This window comes from Elaeis guineensis, chromosome 2 (genome assembly GCF_000442705.2).
Source record: "Elaeis guineensis isolate ETL-2024a chromosome 2, EG11, whole genome shotgun sequence".
NCBI classification, from domain to species: Eukaryota; Viridiplantae; Streptophyta; class Magnoliopsida; order Arecales; family Arecaceae; genus Elaeis; species Elaeis guineensis.
Genome location: NC_025994.2, coordinates 85,220,329 through 85,239,470, shown reverse-complemented (window position 1 = coordinate 85,239,470; position 19,142 = coordinate 85,220,329). Strand labels below are relative to the sequence as shown.

The 19,142-nt window shown below is 40.4% G+C and overlaps 2 protein-coding genes across 2 annotated transcripts; one reads left to right on the top strand and one right to left on the bottom strand.

Moving 5' to 3' along the window:
- Positions 1-262: 262 nt before the first annotated feature.
- Positions 263-2,395, bottom strand: LOC105056050 (uncharacterized). Its single transcript, XM_010938113.3, has 7 exons — positions 2,348-2,395; positions 1,893-2,003; positions 1,471-1,640; positions 1,223-1,381; positions 996-1,073; positions 828-887; positions 263-725 (listed from the first exon to the last, which is right to left on the bottom strand). The coding sequence occupies exons 2-7, from the start codon at positions 1,990-1,992 to the stop codon at positions 600-602; spliced, it is 693 nt and encodes a 230-aa protein (XP_010936415.2). The 5' UTR covers positions 1,993-2,003; positions 2,348-2,395; the 3' UTR covers positions 263-599.
- A 10,985-nt stretch (positions 2,396-13,380) lies between these two features.
- Positions 13,381-15,293, top strand: LOC105056040 (putative F-box protein At5g55150). The gene has a single exon (XM_010938103.4). It carries the CDS (start codon positions 13,760-13,762, stop codon positions 14,876-14,878), a length of 1,119 nt encoding a protein of 372 aa, XP_010936405.2. The 5' UTR covers positions 13,381-13,759; the 3' UTR covers positions 14,879-15,293.
- The last annotated feature ends 3,849 nt before the right edge of the window (positions 15,294-19,142 follow it).

Sequence of the window (19,142 nt, the reverse complement as noted above, 5' to 3'; positions counted from 1 at the left end):
GGATGCATTCAGGCATGACTCATTTCTTTATGTTGCCCCTTGCAAATCCTTGTCATCCTTCTATATGGTGTCCCACATGTTTCTGTCACAGAGATCACACTAGGTCTTATTATATGAGATGAATTACTGAAATTCATCTGCAAACTGGAACACGGGTTCAGAGCTAATGGATGATGAACTTGCCTTCTATTCACCCTCCTTTGACTGACATAATTTTATCAATAAGTGAACAACAATTGATTTATAATGATCTCAGATAAGCTTGGATAATAACTAAAGCACCATTTCAATTATGGTAGCCAATTACATTTCAGACAACTAGATGAGATGGTAACAATGTATTGCAAAGCTTTATCAAATTCCCTACTGTAGCCAAACATTTCTGATGTTCATTAGACAATTTTCGTACCAAAAGAAGAGTATACATCTATTTTTCGGAAATGAAAGCTAAAACGCATGGCTGATCACAACAATCCCAGCAGTGATGGAGACAGGATGTGTGAACATAACATTATGCAATACTCCAGGTCCAAGTGTCCCCCTTGCTTGGTTATTTTGAACATTCCAACAGAAATAAAGCTACCAAATTCTTAGCTGACTTAGCGGGCATTTAACAGAGATATCCCCTCATCACAGAGATTCATCAGACGGCACAAGTCATTGGTTTTCAGCTTGTCAAGTTTTGACAGGATTAGAGGAACATACTTGTAGACCATTTGCTTGCACTGTAAAATTAGAAAATTGATAACAAAAATTGTTAGTGCTTTGCTATACATTCTAATGAGGACCATACCATCAATTATTGTTTAAAGAGACGGAATGCTCACCTGTTCTTCATTCTCGTCTGCTTCTTCGCAGTACTCGATAAGAGTCTCCATTATCTTCATCTGAGTAAGAAGTGAAAATAGAATAGGTGCTTCACACAAGGAAAGGAGGATATTTCATACATACATACATAATGTATGTATGTATTCATCAAAGCACAATATGATTACCCTCATTTTGGGCATCTTTAATTGAATGAAAAGATCTTTGACAGCTTTGCGGCATGCTAAACAAGTTTTCTCGTCTGTCTGGTAGTAAATAATAGAGATTTAGCTTCAAATAAAACCATAAAACAGTATGCAATATCATGGAACTTGGGATTAAAAAAGAATACTGTTACCAGTAGTAGTTCAGTGTACAAGCATTTTATTTCACTTTATATGAAAGCTCATGTTACCTCAGGAGAAAACTTGTTTAAAAAAATGAGACTGTTATCAGTTTGAAGCATGGATTCATCCAAACATAACCCTGTGCTGTTGCAGAGACTTTCTTCATTGAAAAGGTCTTGCAAAGACAACCTAGTTCGATGCATGTATGCTTCTGACTTTTGTAGACACTGCAAGGATGAAGCAAGCCATGCTTAGTGAAAAATAGTGTCAAATGGATTACTAAATTAAAGCTAACTATTTGGGTGGAAATCTGTACCTTAGATTTGAGATCAGAAGGCAGAATATGGCAAACTTCACTTGACAGCAAATCAGCATACCCAAACAGATTTGGATCACTCAAGGCTTTCTCAGCTTTTCTTGAAGCCTCGAGGCATGAATTACAAATGGAATTTGGTGACTGGCCTTCCATAGAAGAAAGCTTGTTTCCTATGGAGAAGTCAGTTATTAGTTATGATTGAAGGCAAGTTGGGTTTCATAGAAATTGATAGTCTCATTAAGGGGGTATGCATCAAATTTGAATGCTATTTATTGGTTTGCTTTTTTCTTAGCAGTAGGTTTTCTTTTTTCTTAGCAGTAGCAGCACCACCTCCATTGTGAATTTGACCGTGCCCGTATCTGGATTAGTATTGAATAAAAACTACAATGGCGATTTTAATTTGATGATTTACTTGCACTCACCTTGATCCATAAACTTGGACTCGACCCCAAGCCTAGCATCCACATGAGACAGCATTGCAAGTAGTAGGACAAGAAAGGAGGATAGCATTCCTATCTCCATCTTCTACTCACCTTCAATATGTTAAATAACCAACATTACACTAGTTCTTCAAAATAAAAAAAATAATGCAAAGAAACATTAAAACCAACAGTAAAAGTGTAAAATGTTCCAAGCACTAGTTCTTATCTTGGATTTATTTTGAGTAAAAATTAAGCACTTATCTGCTGATTTAAGCACCTAGGTAATAGTGCAAATTTAAATGCTAAAACAAACTACTCTCGCAGCTGGCTAGAATCATGAAGCCATGCGAGGAAATACGAACACTTCATATGACATCACGAAACCGTGCTTTAAGCTCAAACCATAGATGGATTGCGAGGCTATCACATTAGGAAGCTAAGAGATTGAGACATACCAATCACTATTTGTGAGGAGCTGAGATGATATGGCTGAAGTAGTGGGCAGTGAAGGTATTAATAACCACCAGCAGCAATGAAAGCATAATTCTCTTCTCGTTTTGCTCATTTTCCTTTACCTTCTTCCCTCAACTTGTTTTATTCCACGTGTATCTGTCAGAAAGACCGACAGATGTCGTTATACATATAATATATAGGCGAGGCAGTGACTGTTAACAGACGGAGTAGCTCAATGCAATCAGATTCGGAATGCTTTGGATCCGGCAAGAAGAGAAGGAATACAACATACTGTATACTATCACAACATCAACATACGGAAGCTGTATCTAATGCAGCTTCCTGGAAAGTGTCTGCGTGCCACTTCTGAGATTCGGACACCGGTCTTGTCAGTTGTCTTGGGAAGCTTATCAAGCTTCGTATATAAACCAGTGAAAAAAGGTTTCGTTGGACCAGGTCCACTACCCAGCTAAAGGGCTAGTTCAACCGCAAACCAATAAGTCCGTCATGCTCTTTTCCCCTTGTCTAATTATTAATTAAATGGATCAGGTCTAATAGACCAGTCCAATAGCCGCTCGCCACGTTATCTTTTGTATTTAAATAATTTAAAATCAAATGAGGAGCGCATGTTAGCTTCGGAATTTAGATTCTTTTTTATTCATCCTAAGTTAGTGGATCTAATCGAATCAATAATTTCTCCCATAAGACAACCGTAGAAAATATTTGAACAATTTAGGTGCACTTGAAATGGTGAAACTTCGGATGCTTTTCTTCGTTGTCTCAAAAGTCTAATAAATTTGTAGAAGAGATAATTATCTATAGGTTCCTAGATGAATTCAAAATTATTTTTAAATTTTTAAATTTTTTAAATTAAATAAAAAAATTTTATAATATTAAAGAGTTATTTCTATGTAACCATCTGTGTGTGGATGGCAGGAATTTAGAAATAATTTCTTAGCATTTCAAAAAAAAATTTATTTAATTTAAAAAAATTTAAAAACTTAAAAATAATTTTGGATTCATCCAGAAACTTATAAATAATTTTTTTTTTTATATGAAACCTGATATTGAGTGCTTTCCATATGGTATCATTGTTTGTCACTTGAGGAAGAATTCAATTCGAAGTGGTATTAAGCATGCGACATACGAGCAGAGAAAATATCGATAGCGATGATCAAATGACAGAGCACTCGTGACAGCTTATGCACAAATGCACTCCCGCTTATAGCTCATAAACTTTTATCACTCTCTAAATAAGACTTTGGTTAATAGGGCATGATTCTGTTAAAGAATGGATAAGTGTATATAATATTGATTTCTAAATAGATGGATAATATCAAATTCAAAGAGCAGATAGCAGAAATAAGAGTTTTTATTTCTATAATAATAATAATTAATGAATTTGTAGGAGTGTTGCCACAAGACAATAATGTTATCAAAATTCTGAACCAAGATTGTCATATCGAATCTGATGGTATGGTGCATACCATACCATATCAGTTCGCATCAAGTATATGATACAAAAAATATACTAATATTTGGTATGCCAAATCAATATCATATCTATACAATAATAAATTGGCACCGGTATGGATCTGATGCTGAGATGGTTAATCTAGTCCTGAACTAAATATAAGGGTTGTTCACATTGCTGTTGGTTTTATGTTTTTGTCTCTACAAATTAGTGAAGTATTATATGAGGTTTGATATTAAAAACAGCATGCGCACAAAATTTATGCTATTCCTTATTTTTGATTCCACCTTTTTTTAAAAAAACGACCAATCTTTGCCACCAAATAATAAACATCTTGCAAAGAATTTCAAAATATAAAAGATTTCATTGTACATATTGTTCAACCTAGCTCATTTTTCTTTTGGGTTTTTGAACACAAAAAGAAAACCAAACCAACACTAAGCAGGCACTTAGTTTCTATTAATCTGCGAGCTCAAGATTGTTGGCATGTAGTTTCTATTAATCTGCGAGCTCAACATTGTTGGCATGTACACTTAAGATTCATCTAAAAATTGGCATCTCATCCCCTTCCCCATCTACTTTGGGCCCAACAACACTAATTACGACAGGAGTATGCGCGAAGCCCAATAAAATACCATGAGTCATTCTTTCATGGCCACCAGCAGGACACTGTAGGAAAGGAAAAAAAGAAATATTAGTCTTGTATAAGCGGTGATTAGATGAGATTAGAAAATAGAATAAGTAAAACAAATCAGTTTATGCATTTTAATATTTAATCAAGAATCAGAAATTGAGTTATAGCCGTGGCTGCACCCCCTCCTCCACATAAAGAAAAGGTTCTAGGTAAACGATTGGTGTTTGTTGAAGCCACGCGTACCAGATTGGATCGATCTAGGCTTGTGATCTAATATCTAATCTCTTTGAGACAATTCACCAAACACATTGCAGGCATAAATAAATAAAGACAAAGAAACCAAGATTTACGTGGTTCGGCACAAGAGGCCTACATCCACGGGGAGGAGGAGCAATCCACTATAAATTCGTCCCGAAAATTAGGTACAATATGAGGTATAAAATACCTTTATCCGAAACCAACAAGAAGGCAACAGAGTATCGAATAGAAGGCAACCAAGATCCAATCGGATCTACCAATTTCAGCCTCGGCAATAGATCAAGATAAAATAATACCTGAGGTGAAGATACCTTTCTCAACCCTTAGCAAAAAATCAAGATGAATACCTCCTTACCAACCGAAGCAGCACAGGACATCCGTGAAATCGAGAAGGAAGAAGACAGGTAGACCACCAACAGAACACCAACGGAAGAAAGCCAGGAAGCAACCAGCACAAGAGCACAAGCGGAAGAACGGCCAGAGAGCAAACCCGCACAAGAGCACAAGCAGGAGAACGGCCAGAGAGCAAACCCACACAAGAGCACAAGCGGGAGAACGGCTAGGAAATAGGCCCGCACAAGAAAAACCCTAGAAATTCCTCCGCACGCTCGAACCTGCGCTGCAAAGAAAGATGCCCTCGGCCTCCTTTTAAAGAAAGAAAATCTTCTCAAAAAATAGAGATTCACCCGAATTAGAATTTCCAACTGTCACGGGAGATATACAAAGAAAGAGTAATTTGGAGCAATATATAACAATCTCCTCCTTGCGATAAATATTGTACCTTTTATATCAGATGTGAATTTAAAAAAAAAAACTCTTTATAACCTCCTCCTCACCACAAGCCCGCAGGGCATTACCAAATGCTTATACCAATCAAGTTAAGAAATTCCTGAACTTAATTGCAGGGATTGGTTTAGTGAACATGTCAGCTGGATTATGGGTAGTGTATATTTTTTGAAGTCTGACATCACCTTTCTCTACCAGATCTCTGATGAAGTGATACCTGACATCTACATGTTTTGTTCGTTCGTGATACATCTGGTCTCTGGCAAGGTGCAGAGCACTTTGACTGGCACAATGAATGTCTAAACAATCCTGTTCGAGACCCAAATCCTGTACCAACCCTTTTAGCCAAACAGCTTCCTTTGCTGCCTCTGTCAATGCCATATATTCTGCTTCAATGGTAAATAAAGCAACTGTAGACTGCAAAGTAGCCTTCCAACTGACTGCACATCCAGAAAGAGTAAACACATATCCGGTCAAAGATCTTCTCCTGTCCCAGTCACAAGCATAATCTGAATCACAAAATCCTGTAACTATGCAATTACTCTGTGCAGTAAATATCAATCCCAACTTAGAAGTGCCTTTTAGATATCTAAGTATCCATTTCACAGCTGATTAGTGAGCCTTTCCAGGCTTATCCATATATCTGCTTACAACGCTTACTGCCTATGAAATATCAGGTCGAGTGCAGACCATCGCATACATGATGCTGCCAACTGCGCTCACATATGACACTCTAGACATATATCTCTCCTCATCCTCAGTCTGAGGAGAGTCTCTGGCAGAAAGTCTAAAATGACTGGCAAAGGGGGTAGTGACAGGCTTAACTGTAGACATACCAAATCTGTCCAAGACTTTTTCAATATAACTATGCTGAGTAAGAAAAATCTACCTGACTGCCTGTCACGAATAATCTCCATCCCAAGTATCTTCTTTGCCGGTCCAAGGTCCTTCATATCAAATGCAGTACTGAGCTTGACTTTCAGTTTCTGGATGATTGACATGTCTTTGGCTGCAATTAACATATCATCCATATATAATAAAAATAACAAAAGACCATCTGAAAGCTGCTGGTGATACACACAACTGTCATATGGAGATCTACTGTATCCATGGTCGACCATAAATCTATCAAATTTACGGTACCACTGTCTTGGAGACTGCTTGAGACCATATAATGATCACTTGAGTAAGCATACATGATCTTCTTCATTTGGAACCTCAAAACCAGGTGGTTGTTGCATATAGATCTGTTCCTCTAAATCACCATGAAGAAAACTGTCTTAACATCTAGTTGTTCCAGCTCCAAATTTTGAGAAACAACAAAAGCAAGTAACACACGGATAGAAGAGTGTTTGACTACAGGAGAAAATACCTCCTTGTAATCAATACCCTCCCGTTGACTGTATCCCTTTGCTACTAACCTGGCCTTATATCTAAAATCTTGAGGAGTGGCTCCTTCTTTCCTTTTGAAGATCCATTTGCAGCCAATTGCCTTCTCACCTTTTGGTAATTTGACTAACTCCCAAGTCTGATTCTTTTCTAGAGACTGAAGTTCTTCAACCATAGCCATGGTCCATTTATCAGCTCGTGAACTACTAATAACCTCTTGATATGTGGTCGGCTCATCACCAATGGTGTCTGCAACACTCAGAGCATAATAGACTAACTCAGCACAAGCAGAATCCTCAAAACCATACCTTTGAGATGCTCTGATCTGACGCCTAGGTCTTCGAGTGGCAATACTATCAATTTGATCCTGATCTTGTAATGTCACCTCCTCCTGAGTCTGAATCTGTGCATCTGTCTGTTGTTGATGTTCATTGTAAGTATCTTCACTTGACTGCTGCTACTGTGATTTAACAGTCCGATCAATATTACAACAGTCCTATCCTGCTGACCCCGATCCTGATCACTTTGAGAAGAATTAGGCTGTAGCTGCCTTGAAGCAGTGGCTGTCTTATGAAATGTCACATCCCTGCTGACTAGAAATCCTTGAGATCCAGGCTCTATGCATCATAATCTATAGCCCTTTACCCATATGCATATCCAATAAATATGCACTTTTTAGCCTGAGGGTTCAACTTTCCATCTCTTACATGTGCATAAGCTGGACACCTAAAAAATTCTGAGTATTGAATAGTCTGTAGGTCTTTCTGTCCACATCTCTTCCGGAGTCTTCTGCTTAATGCTGATGCTGGAGATCAGTTTATTATATAGCAGGCTGTGTGAGCAGCCTCTGCCCAAAAATCTCTACTTAATCCAGAACTAGATAGCATAGATCTGACTCTCTCTAGTAGTGTCCGGTTCATGCATTCTGCCACACCATTCTGTTGAGGTGTACCCACTGTTGTTCTATGTCTAATAATGCCTTCTGACTTGCAAAAGTTATCAAATTCTGTAGAACAAAATTCTAAACCATTATCAGTCCAAAAAGTTTTCACCTTCCTTTCAGTTTGCCTCTCGACCATAGACTTCCACCATTTGAATGTTTCAAATACATCACTCTTATTTTTAATGGTATATATCCACCTTTTCAGGAGTAATCATCAATGAAAGTAAGTATATATCTTGATCCACCCTTGGATATAATTGGGGCAGGTCCCCATAGGTCAGAATGAATATAGTCTAATATACCAGTTGTCCTATGCACACCTGTAGTGAAGCTGACTCTGTGTTGTTTTTAAATATACAGTGCTCACAGAATCAAGTGCACCAATCTTCTGACCACTCAGCAGACCACGTCTGCTCAGCTCCTGTAGACCTCTGTCTGAAATGTGTCCTAGTCTCTGGTGCCATAAATGTGTCAACTGCTCAAGAGAAGATTGTACTGCTGATGCCTGACCAACAACTGTACTGCCATCCAGGTAGTAAAGGTGCCACTTAATTTACCTCTCAATAAAGTTAATACCCCTTTATTGATAGTTATAGATCTTCTACCCCATCTGCCCTCATATCCTGCTCCGTCAAAGGTATGTATTGAGAGAAGGTTCTTTTTTAATTTAGGAACATATCTGACATCATCCAATATCACCATGGTATTTGAATTTGATTTAATTTGAATTGTTCCAATACCTTCTATATTACAGATGCCATCATCTCCAAGAAGAACAGTACCACCTTCACAAGATCTAAAGGAAGAGAACCATTCCTTGTGAGGTGTCATGTGGAAGGATGCTCCAGAGTCCACGATCCAAGTGTCAGCATGACTAACACTGCAGGCAGCTGTGAATACTGCATCATCTGATATACTGCTATGACTTCCTGAAGAAACAGCAATTGATGCTGTATCAGAGATTGTTCCTTTATCCTTTTGTTCCTTTTCCCTTTTAGATTGTAGAAGTCTACATTCAGATTTCCAGTGGCCTGGCTTTTTGCAATAGTGACAAATACCTGGTCTTTTGGGCCTAGACTTTGATCTGTTTTTGGACTTACTTCTACCCTGTCCATCTTTTTTCTGTTCATCTCTACTCTAACAGTAAGACCTTGAGCTGGAGTCTGAGCCTGATGCTGAAGCTGTACTTTTAATCTAAGTTCATTGGATAACAAAGTAGCTTCTACTTCTTCAAGACTTATTGTTTCTCTTCCATAAAGTATGGTAGTGGTAATATGCTCAAAGGACTTGGGCAAAGAGTAAATTAGAATCAAAGCCTTATCTTCTTCATCTACATCGACACCAACATTTACTAGATCAAGCAGGAGCTTATTATACTCATCCAAGTGATTCTTAAGTGAAGTTCCTTCTGTCATACGAAATATGTGTAATTTTTCCCTCAAATACAATCTATTAGTCAGAGATTTTGCCATATATAAACTGTCTAGTTTTTTCCATACACTTTTGGCTGTATCTAGTTCACAACATTGCGAAGGACTTTATCACTTGAACCTGAAAACAAGGTTCCTAGGGCTCTCTCGTTAATTTCTTCTTTAACAGCTTCATTATCTCCCGGGATTGAATCCATACCTTAAGGCTTTTGCAACACCTTCTTTAACCAACAAATATTTCATCCTTACCTTCCATAGTGAAAAATCTCCCGTGCCATCAAAGACGGCCACTTCATGCCGATGGTGGTGGAGTGAGAGACAGACGCCGGATCATTAGCCATTGAGAAACTTTGTTTCTTGTCACCAGCCATCCAAGTACTCTGATACCAATTGTTGAATCCACGTGCACCGGATTGGATCGATCTAGGCTTGTGATCTAATATCTAATCTCTTTGAGACAATTCACCAAACACATTGCAGGCATAAATAAACAAAGACAAAGAAACCAAGATTTGCGTGGTTCGGCACAAGAGGCCTACATCCACGGGGAGGAGGAGCAATCCACTATAAATCCGTCCCGAAAATTAGGTACAATATGAGGTATAAAATACCTTGATCCGAAACCAACAAGAAGGCAATAGAGTATCGAATAGAAGGCAACCAAGATCCAATCGGATCTACAATCTCAGCCTCGGCAATAGATCAAGATAAAATAATACCTGAGGTGAAGATACCTTTCTCAACCCTCGGCAAAAAATCAAGATGAATACCTCTTTACCAACCGAAGCAGCACAGGGCATCCGTGAAATCGAGAAGGAAGAAGACAGGTAGACCACCAACAGAACACCAACGGAAGAAAGCCAGGAAGCAACCAGCACAAGAGCACAAGCGGGAGAACGGCCAGAGAGCAAACCCGCACAAGAGCACAAGCAGGAGAACGGCCAGAGAGCAAATCCGCACAAGAGCACAAGCGGAGAACGGCCAGAGAGAGCAAACCCCACAAGAGCACAAGCGGGAGAACGGCCAGGAAACAGGCCCGCACAAGAAAAACCCTAGAAATTCCTCCGCATGCTCGAACCTGCGCTGCAAAGAAAGATGCCCTCGGCCTCCTTTTAAAGAAAGAAAATCTTCTCAAAAAATAGAGATTCACCCGAATTAGAATTTCCAACTGTCATGGGAGATATACAAAGAAAGAGTAATTTGGAGCAATATATAACAGCGTTTAACCTAGATAATTCTAATAAGTACCGCTCAGATTGTTATTGAAGAAAAATGAAAATAATTTATTCATGCAAGAGTAAGCAATCTAATTTAGAAAGATTTTATCGTATGCTAAAAAATTATTTGGGTATCCACCATTGTTGATTTATATCTCAATGCTAAATGGTGTAAATAATGTGGATCGTTCAATAATAATCATACTATAGTTTCCCTAACATGAATTCAATGGTTGGGCTGACAAAGCTTTTGTATGTTTAACCCCAGTCATCACTTTTTCAGGGAAACCGAAAGAGCATAGCTCCTTCTCTGTAGTCATTGAACTGCTTGTTTTCCCCCTAATATATGTATTGATGCGAGAATTATTTAAACTTAGATAACTATCCTGTCAGAAAAAATCACTTCGATAACCCCCAGACATCAAAAACTAATCTCCCTCCAACCAGGAAAGTAGAAAAACCGCTAAAACTATACAATTACTTAGACATCTATAATCACCAACTGTTATAGGTGGCGATCGTTTTGGAATCCATCAACCCAAATCCGATCTATCACTGAAATGATCAAAAATTTAAATCTAAATTCGACCATTTTATTAATTAAATAATCTAATCTGACCTATAATAGTTTGTATAGTTAAATGTTTAAGCATCGGTGTACTTAGACTAATCCCTAGTCCCACTAATGGGAGTAGCCTTTTTTCATATGCATTCACTAACCCTCTATTTGGTATGAAAGATGGATGAAAGAAATGATGGATGAAGGAAGAAGAATGGATGAAGGAGAGGATGGATGGATTTTCCATCCATACTTTCAAAAACATAGAAGGATGGATAGAAATAATTTTCTTATTTATTTAATATAGGAGGAATAAAAGAGAGAATAGATGATATTTATATAATATTTTTACTAAACTATTTTTTGATAAAATTATTACTATTATCACTTTATAATACTTGTTTATACTAAAAAAATAAACAAAATATAAATTTATAATCATTACAATCTATAATTATATAAAAAATATATAAATATTTATTTTTAATTTAATTTAATAAATAATTTTGTAAATTAAATATAAATTAATTATATAATTAATTCATAATTTAACTTAAATAGTTAATTAGTATTATATAGATAGTTAATTAAAAATAGTAAATAAAATAGTGAAATAGAAAATAATTTTAATTATTTAATTATAATTATTAAAATTATGTATTAAAATTAAAAAATTAATAATAAAATTTAGTAGTATATGATTAATAGTGTATATAAATATATATATAAATAATATGAATGAAAAAAATGAAAAAATATTATAATTTTATCAAAAAAATTAATGAAGAATAATTTTTCAATATAAAAATCTATCTATTAATATTTATCCATTCTTCTTTGCATCTTCTCAATTTAAGAGGATACAAATTGATGGATCAGGATGGATGAACAATCCTTTCTTTTTATCTATCTTTTCTGTAATTTTTTGAATCAAAAGATAGACGGAAATCATCTATTTTTCTAATCTCATCCATTCCTTCTCTCATGATTTCTATCAAACAAAAGATTAATAGCATTTTGTGCAGATAAGGCCATCTCTCCTGCGATGCATCTCATAGGGAGAAATTACCGCATGCACCAGGTGCAAGTGAATCAGGCCAAATCTTGAAGCATATCCACAGTGGATAGCGCACAATCGAGAATTGGTGAAATACAAGGGGTGATGTGGCGTGTTCTGCACCATGGGATTTGGCACGGTCCAATTGCACCTGGTGCATGCAATACGAACGCATACATTTAGGGTGGTACTACGTGATTTTTCATCCACTGTAAGAGAGGATGGCAAGTGATATCCGCTTTTACTTTACGTTTTGGTTGAAAGTTTAGGGAAGAAAGAAAAAGAAAAGAAAATATTAGTAAGGTAAGAAAAAAAAAAAAAAAAATTTTTTTTTTTTTTTGATTTGAAAGTTTAAAGAAAAAAAAGAAAGTAATTTTTTTCCTTCTTGATTGGAAGCAAAAGAAGAAAGGAAAAGAAAAAAAATATTATAATCTTCTTTTACTATTATACCCTTAAAAGGAATCCAATAAACTTAAGAAAAGGATAAAAAAATCTTATTTTTTTAAATTTTTTTATCTTTTTTTATTTTTAATATTAATTTTTTTCATTTACGAGAGTCTCAATTGAATGGAAGGCTTAAGTGGGATGCTTGAAATAAGTCTTGGGATTGAAATACAATATTAATTTTATTCTTTATCATTAAAGAGGTAAGATGAAAAGTATAAAAGATTCATTGATTTTTAATTTTTTTTTCTAATTTCATTCGGTTTAGAGGATAAAAAAATTATGTATTTGAAAAATTTTATATTTTTTTAATTTTTTTTTATAAAAAAATTTTATAAAAAAATATATATATATATATTTTTCTCTCCTATTCTTCTCCCCCAGGACGTTAATAAAGCGAGGCCTGTTCCCGTCCTCCTCCTTGGCGGGCGCATCTTTTGCCGCAACGAAGGATTCACCTTCCTTCTCGTGCATCCACCGTTGGATCATTCACCGGACGCTTTCAATCCGTGCAGGCGGATGAACCAAGGCGCTCGGATCGCTTTGCGATCTGTCGTGCGGTGGGTAATCCAACGGTGGATTCGCGCGAAGGAAGGTGAATTGAGGTCCACCCCTCGACCTGTTCCGAATACGGCATAAATAGTATACAAACGACCAAGTTTTTACCGCCGCCTTGTCTCAACCGCACACGGGTTCAACTCGTAAAGAGCATGACGTACTTTTTCTGTGAGATCTAGCGTGACATACTTTAGTACTATTAAAAAAATAATGGAAGCTACCTCAAATTCGTGAACCTTCCTTCCAAGCTATAAAAAAACAGAGTAGAAACAGAGTGCAGCGTTCCAGCTTTAGAGACTCAAACAGGGTCAGCCGTTGGTTTTTGAATCCCTTCAACGCCAGACTAACTCATCTTCTACTTCCTTTACTCATTTCCTTTTGGCCCTTTCCTTCTCCTTTCCTCACTCCCCCGCTCCCCCGAGCCAACCACGCCTAGTCTGCGTTCCGCACCACACTGCGAGCACATCGGTTTCGACCCGCACCGGCGACCCGCATACCGGTCCAGCCAGAAAATAGTGGGCTGCGGATAAGAAGGATGGCAGCTTAATTCGTTCTCATCTCCTCTCCTCTCTCGAGTCCTATATATATATAAAGAAAGAAGCAACGCTGAGAGCTTTGCTCTAATATTTGTGCCACCTTTTGTCATCTTCTGCACCTAGCGATATATGGATTGGTCGGAGCTCCCCCACGATCTCTTGGGCTCCATCCTGGAGCGTCTCCCCGTCGCCGACCACCACCGTTGCGGCCTCGTCTGCTCGTCATGGCGGTCCGCCACCAAATCCAACCTCTTCGCCCCCGCTGCACAGTCCCCATGGCTGATGCTTCCTTTCAACCCCAGAGCCACCTCCCCTTCCGCCAAATCCTCCGCCCAATTCTACAGCCTCTCCGAGCGAAAAGTCTACAGAATTCCCCTGCCCGACCCCCCGGTCTCCGATCGCCTCTGCATCGGATCCTCCCATGGCTGGCTGATCGCCGCCGACGAGACCTCCGAGCTCCACCTCCTGAATCCGATCACCAGAGCTCAGCTTCCCCTCCCTTCCATCACCACCTTCCCCTTCGTCGAAGCCCTTCGCGACCGCAAAGGCCACATCACAAGCTACAATCTCTACTTAGGCGGCGACGACGACGACTTCGCGCCGGAATCCTTCGCACCGGACCAGCTCCGGTATTTCTTCTACGAGAAAGCTGTCGTCTCCTCAGACCACACCGTCATGCTGATCCATAACCCATTGTTCAAGCTGGCCTTCGCCCAGCCCGGAGACGAGGAGTGGACGATGGTGGACACCCCTTCATCGTATTGGGTGGACGCCATATTTTCTTCTAGCGGGCAGTGCTGCACGCTCGAATCCACGGGAAGGGTGGAGGCTTGGGACCTCCATGGCCCTCTGCCGACGTCGGCCATCGTCGCGCCGAGCTTGGGCTATTCCGATTGCTCCAAGTACCTGGTGGAGCTGCCGGCCGGGCAGCTGTTGCAGGTGAGGAGGTGGCGGGATCCCCTTCGCTTGGGCTGCAGCTGGGAGCCTCGTCCTCTCTACGTTGAGCACACGACTACCAGAGTCGAGGTGTTCGAGCTAAGGCTTGGGCGGAATGGATGGGCCTGGGTCAGGGAACAGAAGGAGGGATTGACCGGATTCGCTTTGTTCCTGGGAAAGAATGGTTCGTTGTGCGTGTCGACGAGGGAATGTCCGGAGCTGAAAGGGAATTGCGTCTACTTACGGACGACGGCACTTGGTCGTTTGAGAGGTGTCACAATGTGGTTCCGGATGTTGGAATGTTTGATTTGAGTGATGGGAGATTGAAGCCTTGTGGTGGGTATGATTTCCAGTGGATTTGGCCCCCTCCAATCTGGGTCACACCAACTATGTGACGTGAGTGCTATGCTTGAGGGAGGGAGTTGTGTGTTTTGACAATTGCAAATGCAAGTGTGTGTATTATTATGGTGTAGTCAATAGATTTTGTGTAATGTTTGGTATGTTTGACTAGAGGAAAAAACAATATGGAAAACTAATGAATAACGGTAGAGACCTCGCGTGAAAGCAAGTCTGGCACGCTAGTAGTAGTGCGATTAGTCCATGGGTGGATATCAAATGTACTAAATCGTGGTTTTTGCGGCTTTTGTTTGGGGTGTCATTAGTATATAGCACTATGTTTATCTACAAGGCACTTTGGTTTTGTATTTTATATTAGTTCTCTAGCTGCGCTGTAAGGATTTGACTTTTTTTTTTTTTAATGACAAACGGACATTCGTGAGCATCTAGTTTTCAAGCCAACAAGTCACTTGTTCTGTTCTAATCTTTAACCCTATCCACAAAAAGTAATTGATTGAACCATATTCATCGTATCATTTTTGAGCCAATTCGGCCAAATTTTGACACATTGATAAGAAAAAAAAGATAAATCACCAAAAGAAAGAGGAAAAAGAAATTAATCAAGATATTCACATTTCCTCCTCTCTATCAAGAAATCAATTGGGAGTTTTTCTTTGATTGATCCAACAAAGATCGGATCATGGAAAAGTCGAGGATATGGAGGGATTGCCACGTATCATGGTGGCGGTGGTATCACCGGCCGCAGGCTCAAGTCATGGCTGCTGAGAGAAGAGAAGAGAGGAGAGAGAGATGTTGAGGATGTCTGGCCAGGACATCACCTCCTAAGATTTTTTCGATACCACACGTCGCAGTAGGAAGAGAAAAGAAATAAAACAAAAACAATCAAATACGTGGATCAGTCAAAAAAGGGCTCGTCTCCACGGGACATGCAAGCTTCACTATGAAAAAAAAAATTACAAGAAGAGATTACATCCTCAATCCTCGTACATCTAATCTCTCCCTCATAAGAAGCTCTCCATAATAAAAACTTTTTCTAGGAAGACCCTCCTGAATTCCTGAAACGACCACTGTCCGCTGTCTAACAGTCTACCTGAAGCCTCTGCTCCGGCTCTTGTCGGTGCCTCACCTCTGCTCTCTGGGTTCTCTGCCGAACAAAGCCACACGCACACCCTCTGTTTCGTGAACAGGTCTTTTTAAAGGCTTAAAACCTAGGTTATATCAGAATCCAACTCCTGATGGGACTTCTGCAGCTTCTCGATCATCCGATCTACATCAAACGATCAAAACAATGTGCTGGATCATGCCCAAAACGAATCAGAAAAGCTCTCAGCCATTGGATCATCATCGGGAGAGCGAACGACTATTCGATCGTGCCTTCGATCCATCAGAAAACATATAGACCACAAGAAACACTAGGAAAACGGTTGCCGGTCCATGATGGATCGCGAGAAACTGATGGAAAATGGGCTCCCGATCCATGCACCGCTCGGTCCGCGATGGATCGAGATTTATCATGTGCCTGCTCCTGCGCATGCGCGCCCATGCGCTGGGTAGCGCACTCACAGCCTGATCGCACCTACCGCGTGCAGCCACGCCACTACTGCCTTCGCCAGCCCGTCGCCGGCTATCGCCTGCTTCCGTCGCTTCAGATTTCGTGTCATTTTCAATCGAGTGTATCTCCTTCATCCAGACTCTGTTTGGGATGATCTTAGGCTCGTTGGACTCTGTTCGTCGTCGCGGACCTCACTGTGGGCTCAATATGGATCGAATCTTAAGATATTAAATCTTAACAATCTCCATCTCAACTCGACATTCGGCCTCCTCTTAACTCTGAGAGCTTCTGCATCTCCTTGCCCTCATGCTCTGGGCAATTACTTGCTGATCATGGATGGACAGACATGGGAGTTGAGCCAGGCCACTCGATCTCATCTTCGTCATATATTGTACTCTTCTTGATCTGAGATCTATTCGGAGTATCATCCGGCGACAATAAGAATCTCACCTTGCGATATCGCCTATCATCCTTCTGAATATCACATATCGTGCTCGATCCACCTCCATTTGGAGCTCCATCTAGCTCTGGGCTCCTTCTGGCTCCTAAAGCTCCATCTCACACTGGGCTCCCCATTAGGTAGTAATATCCGCTCATCCTCTTCTTCTCCTCTAGATCAATCCTATCGTCGTGCAGCACCTTCAGGATTCCTCCACCAGCTACCATTTTGTAGCCTCTCGAATCCAGTTTACTCAGTGAAATAAGATTCCGTCTAAAATCGAATATGTATCGGACTTTCTCAATCACCTCACTGTACCATCATATGTTCTCCAGCTGACCGTCCTGATGTCTCTAATCGCACAACTCAATCCATCCGACAGATAAACAATACCCTCACTGCTTTCCAGAGAGTCAAACTGCTCCTCTCTGTAATATACATGATAAGTGCATGCAGAATCTAAAATCTACTACTAGGAAGAAGTAGATACATCGTTAGATATTTTTAGGGCATCACCCTCTGAGTCGCTACTGGTCATCGCTGTAGTAGCCCTCATTCGATTCCTGAGTTGAGAGCAATCTTTGGTTAGATGCCTCAACTCGTCACATCGGTAACATCTGGTCTCGCTCAAATCTCTCGTCCTGGACTTGGACCATCCTCGTCGTGATTTTCTATCGCTCCGTCTACCGCTTCCTGCTCTTCCAAAAACCACCAAAGTTGAGCTGCCATCACCTAAGCTCGAAGCTGGGTTCTCCCTCCTGAGAACCTCATTCTGGAGAATCACCATAGTGACCTCGTCCATCTTGATGGTGCTTTTCTCCACTAGAAGAGCAGTCATCAAGGACTCATATGAAAGGGGAAGCGATGCTGGCAAGACTAGCGCTCTGATCTTCTCCTCAACTTTCTCGCCAATGCTGAGAAGGTCGGTGAGGATCTTCTGAAAGTGGTTGAGATGCTCCTACACTCTCTGTCTTTTAGTCATCCGCAGCTGGTAGAACTGTCTCCAGAGAAAAAAGGTGTTGGTGAGAGACTTCGTCATGTACAGCTCTTCGAGCTTTGACCATAGCACCGTTGGAGAAGTCTCACCAAGCACATGGATCACCACCTCATTCATTAGGTATATGCGGATGGTACTCACCACCTGTATTTGTAGTTGTCTCCAATCCTGCACCTTCATGGTGGTCGGCTTCTTCTCGCACAAGAGAGCATTGATCAACCTTTGCTGGATGAGCACGTCCTTCACTCTTGCCTGCCACAAGGAGAAATTACTCGTTTCATTAAATTTGTTGATCTCTATCTGGATTGATCCAGTCTTCTCTATCTTCAATCTTGCTCACCACCACCGTAATCTACATTTTGATAGCACCTCGCTCTGATACCATTTGTTGGGGATGTCTGGCCAGGATACCACCTCTCATGACCTTTTTGATACCGCACGTCGCAGCAGGAAGAGAGAAGAAATAAAATAGAAATAATCAAATACGTGAATCAGCCAAAAAAGAGCTCGCCTTCACGAGGCACGCAAGCTTCACTATGAGAAAAAAAATTACAAGAGATCATACTCTCAATCCTCGTACATGCAATCTCTCCCTCATAAGAAGCTCTCCCTCGCAAAAGCTCTCCATCTAGGAAGATCCCTCTGAACTTCTGAAGCAACTGCTGTTCACTATCCAACAGTCTGTCTGAAGCCCCTGCTCCTGCTTCTGTTAGCGCCTCGCCTCTGCTCTCTGGGTTCTCTATTGAACAAAGTCGCATGCACACCCTCTATTTTGTAAATAGGTCCTTTTAAAGGCTTAAAACCCAGGTTTTATCAGAATCCAACTCCTGACGGAACTTCTGCAGCTTCTCGGCCATCCGATCTGCATCAAACAATCAAAATGACGCATTGGATCATGCCCAAAATGAATCGAAAAAGCTCTCGGCTATTAGATCATCACCGGGAGAGTGAACCACCGTTTGATCGCACCTTCGGTCCTCCAGAAAATGCATAGACCGCGAGAAACACTGAGGAAACGGCTGCCGATCCATGGTGAACTATGAGAAACTGATGGGAAACGGGCTCCTGGTCCACGTACCCACTCATGCATCGCCCAGTCCATTGTGGATTGGGATTTATCGCGCGCCTGCTCCCACGCATGCGGGCATGGGCCAGGGCCACGCCCGTGCGCGCCCTCGCGTCCGCGCATTGGGCCGCATGCTTGTGGCCTGGTCGTGCGCTGCCGCATGCG

Excerpts from the sequence above, each read along its gene's own strand:
- LOC105056050 (XM_010938113.3), bottom strand. The coding sequence starts at position 1,992 with ATGGAGATAGGAATGCTATCCTCCTTTCTTGTCCTACTACTTGCAATG. Across the intron at positions 1,382-1,470 it reads CTTCTGATCTCAAATCTAAG|TGTCTACAAAAGTCAGAAGC; the intron begins GTACAGATTTCC and ends TCATCCTTGCAG. Across the intron at positions 888-995 it reads TAAAGATGCCCAAAATGAGG|ATGAAGATAATGGAGACTCT; the intron begins GTAATCATATTG and ends CTTCTTACTCAG.
- LOC105056040 (XM_010938103.4), top strand. The coding sequence starts at position 13,760 with ATGGATTGGTCGGAGCTCCCCCACGATCTCTTGGGCTCCATCCTGGAG.